At 40.5% G+C, this 3796-nt stretch overlaps 1 protein-coding gene across 1 annotated transcript; it reads left to right on the top strand.

Annotated features, from left to right (window-relative positions):
* Positions 1–2279: 2279 nt before the first annotated feature.
* LOC108560610 (homeobox protein Hox-A1-like) lies at positions 2280–2873 on the top strand (the record flags this gene model as incomplete). The annotated part of the gene is made up of 1 exon (XM_017918235.1): positions 2280–2873. A coding segment is annotated over exon 1 (547 nt), but the record flags the coding sequence as incomplete, so codon positions are not given.
* Positions 2874–3796: the final 923 nt, after the last annotated feature.

The raw sequence follows: 3796 nt of genomic DNA on the forward strand, positions 1-3796 counted from the left end.
TAATAATAATTGATTATTGCAATTTCTATTCAAGTCGAATATATCATCATGTGCATATTCAAGCTCTAAGCTTGTATTGTATTTGAATAAATTAGCAATGTTTTATATATCTGCTTATGATAATCATATTGTATTTTTAATGCCGTTGCGTTTCGATTACTTAGGAGCTGAGAAGCGGCAAGTAGCTGAGAATTTCAAATATGTTTCACAAGTTAATTTGCAAAGTATGCCTAAATTATGTCACAATATCACGTATTGTTTAAATTGCTTCAAGAATTATTAAAATATGTATAAGAAATGTATCGGCGTTTGAAGTTTGTAATTGACTTAAGGTATTTGAGGTTATTCTCAGTCAAAATCAGTGGCGTACATAGCAACAAAACTATTATTTATAATTAATATCGTCCGTCGTCAATGTGTTAAGATTGCTGGTTGCTAAGCGATGAATCGTTGTTTAATCTTAATCTGTCAAATCGAAGACGAAGAAGAGAAAAAAGATAAATGAAACAAATGAATGATTGATTGAGGAAGAAAACAAAAGGCGAGTGAATTGACAAATGAACGATTGCATTTAAAAAAAAAAACGGTTTCAGATGCATACTACATAGTGGTGGTGGTAGTAGGTAGTCATCCTCTCCTCTTCGCTCGCATCTCATCAAAAATTGAACGCAGCTCGAATGAAATTTCGCGCTTTCGTTGCGGCCCACCGGTAATTTCCATTTGGAAAATAAAAATCTCAATTACCACCGCCGCCGCCGCTTCGTTTAACGTTCGCCGCTTGTTTTTTTTTCTGTTTTGATTGTTTCAATTGTCGAGGAGAGCGGTCGTCAGGGAATTTTGTTGTGGGTAACCAAGGAGATGGATAAAATTGCTCGATGAAATATCTAGAGTGCTGAATGAGAAATGAAAGATTGAATAACTAAGAAGATAAATGAATAACACAAATTAAAAGTTAATTGAAATTGAATATAATTGAATTAAGACGGTTAAATCGAGAAATGTTGTTAGTTACGTGCGAAAAGATCGAAGAAGAGAAATGGATAGTCCGAAATTACGTTGAAATCACGCATGCCAACCTCATCATCATCATCATCATTATTATTGTGATCATGCCGTAATCACCGTTGTTACGTAAGAGAGCGAAGTGAAGAGGAGATAGAGAAAACTTGACAGGTGTCAAATGTTTAACCTCGTTTGCAAATTTGACAGGTCAATTGGTGGCGTTCTCGAAAACAAATGCGCCGAGTTGAAGGGGTAGGTGTGGCGGGGGGTAGGAGGTGCGCGTTTTTCTTTTGGGGTTTTTGAATTTTGGGTAGTGGTGGTGGTGGAAGTTGCTCGGGATGAGGGATGAAAATTGTTGGAAGGGCGGAAAACAGAGCGTTTTCCATTAAACGAGCCACCGGGACGGAGAGAGAGAGAGAAAGAGAGATTGTGGAAAATTACATTACAGCGAAAAGCGTAATTCATTTATTTAACAGGGCCGAGAGCGCGCATAATTGGGGGGCGGCTGTGGCGGCGGCGGCGGCGGAGAAGGTGGCGCCCTCTCTTCTCCTCTACTGTTTCCCCCCTTCACCCCGCAAACCATCAAAGATGGCCGAGCGCAATCTCTCTTTCTTAATCTCGCTCACTCACTCACTCTTTTGCACGATGCTGAAGAAACAAAAGATTGACAAATCAATTTAATTCGATTGTTTTTTTAAATTAAAATAATTTTAATACTTATTCGAGAAATGTATTGTATATTTATTTATTATAATATTTGTTAAATAAATCGTATTGGAAAATGAATGATGTTTGAAGAAAATAAATTTGAAATAAGAGGTGAGAAGAAACAAAGGATGGTTGGAGTGACAGAGTGGTGGGGGGAGTGGAGAGTGGAAAGGGTGGGAGTTTCGCGTATTCAATTTGGTGGAAATCAGTTGATCCGATGGGGATTGGATGAGGGTAGGCGGGGCGTTACCGTCGCCGCCGCAAATCTGACCAATCCCCGACTCGAATCGAGTCCCCCGCCGATGCCATGGCAACTACTGGTCGCGGCCGCAGTCAGCACTGTGGGACGACGAGTGACGGTTGTTGTTGTTGTTGTTGTTGAAGCGATCGCGTTTTCTCTGCTTTCTTCTCTCCTCCTTCTCCGCAACAAATCATCATTTGTTTTTTTTTTATAATTTGTTATTATCGATAACAAAAGAAGAAATCCGAAGACTATTAAATGATGTTATCGTCGTACCATTGAGAACAATTGAAGAAGTTGAAGAAAACAATTGATTAGTGCAGTTTGTTATTGTTGTTATCTTTGCAATTGTTCTTGTTTAATTGTGTGTGCGAGATGTCGGACCGTGAGCTGGACGATGACCACGAGATAAACGTGATGGACACGGACAGTCGTCTGTCGCATAGCGACAGCGAACCTAGGAGTCACTGTTCGAGTCCGGATCAAGTCAATCAAATATCTCATCATCACCATAACCATCATCATCATCAGCCGACGACGACGACGACCACGACCACGACAACTCTACCGTTCAGCATTTCGAATTTGCTGGGAAAGAATTTCGATCAGAAGAGCGAAAGCGACGAGGCTGAAGTCGCGAACAGTCTCTACCATCAAGCGAACATCCTGCAGCAGAGAGGAGCACTCGGTGGATTCGTGCCCACCGGGTTCTACACGCAAGGGGTGCTCCGGGTGCCGGCGCACAGACCGATCGGAGGAGGCGGTGGCGGTGGAACGACGGGCGGCGGTGGTGGTGGAGGCGCCGGGCCCACCAGCCCGTCGACGGTATTCACACCATGGACGCTCGGTCTGGATCCGGTCCTGCAAAGATCGGCCGCCGCAGCCGCCTTCGCATCACAAGTCGTCAAAGACAGATTAGCCGGTAAGCATACACACAAGAAGAAGAAAAAGAACACATCTAAATCTAAATGCGTTCAACAAAGAACAAGTGAAGACGACGACGACATACATTCCAAAGACTTTACACACTAAATCCATCAAGACTACACCTTTCCAAATTAGACCAAATACCAAAAGATTTTACATTGAAACTAATAAGAAAAACACTTCTCAAATACTCAAAATCTAAACATATTTAGTTACAGTTATGAAAGAAGCTACAAGCAATAAGTTAGTCAGAATTAACACTAAATCTTAAGTGATCCACACTCACAAACATTGAAATTACGGGAAACGCAGAAGCAGCATTGACATGAAACAAATGAATGATATTACAAAAGTGTAAAACATAAAATCTTGAAATATAAAAACCGAGTTGCCGAGGAGAAGACAAAACACGATCTCTCCTCGTTTGTTTCTTTCTTTTTCTCTTCTTCTCGTTCATTAGCGGAAAACCCGTTCCGAGGTGTTTCGACGGGCGAATTATCGCACCGTCGCGCTAACGACGAAACGTTCACGTTTCTTTTCGTCTTTTCTTCTCTTTTCGTATAATTCCACTTTTAAGAACTCTCTGGATCGGAAATTTCTGCCCCACATTGAGAAAGAGACGAAACAAACGAATAAATTGGGCACAGAACAAAAATCTAGATCATATGTTGAGTAAAAACAATTCAAATCTTCGATACTCAATTTCAACTTTATAATAATTGAATTTCTAAAACCATATGAAAGTAGTTGTTAATGAATATGTTAATTGAGATGCATTGAATATGCGCCGTTAATTGAACTGTTAATTTGCATACGCATGCTAACAAAATTGTCTCGATTAGAGGGCTACGACTGCGATTGTTTTCTAAACAACTCTCCTCCAATTACAGCAAATTTAACTATACTTAACTATACTTG

This window comes from Nicrophorus vespilloides, unplaced genomic scaffold, assembly GCF_001412225.1.
Source record: "Nicrophorus vespilloides isolate i.1.1-1 unplaced genomic scaffold, Nicve_v1.0, whole genome shotgun sequence".
In the NCBI taxonomy this organism is placed as follows: domain Eukaryota; kingdom Metazoa; phylum Arthropoda; class Insecta; order Coleoptera; family Silphidae; genus Nicrophorus; species Nicrophorus vespilloides.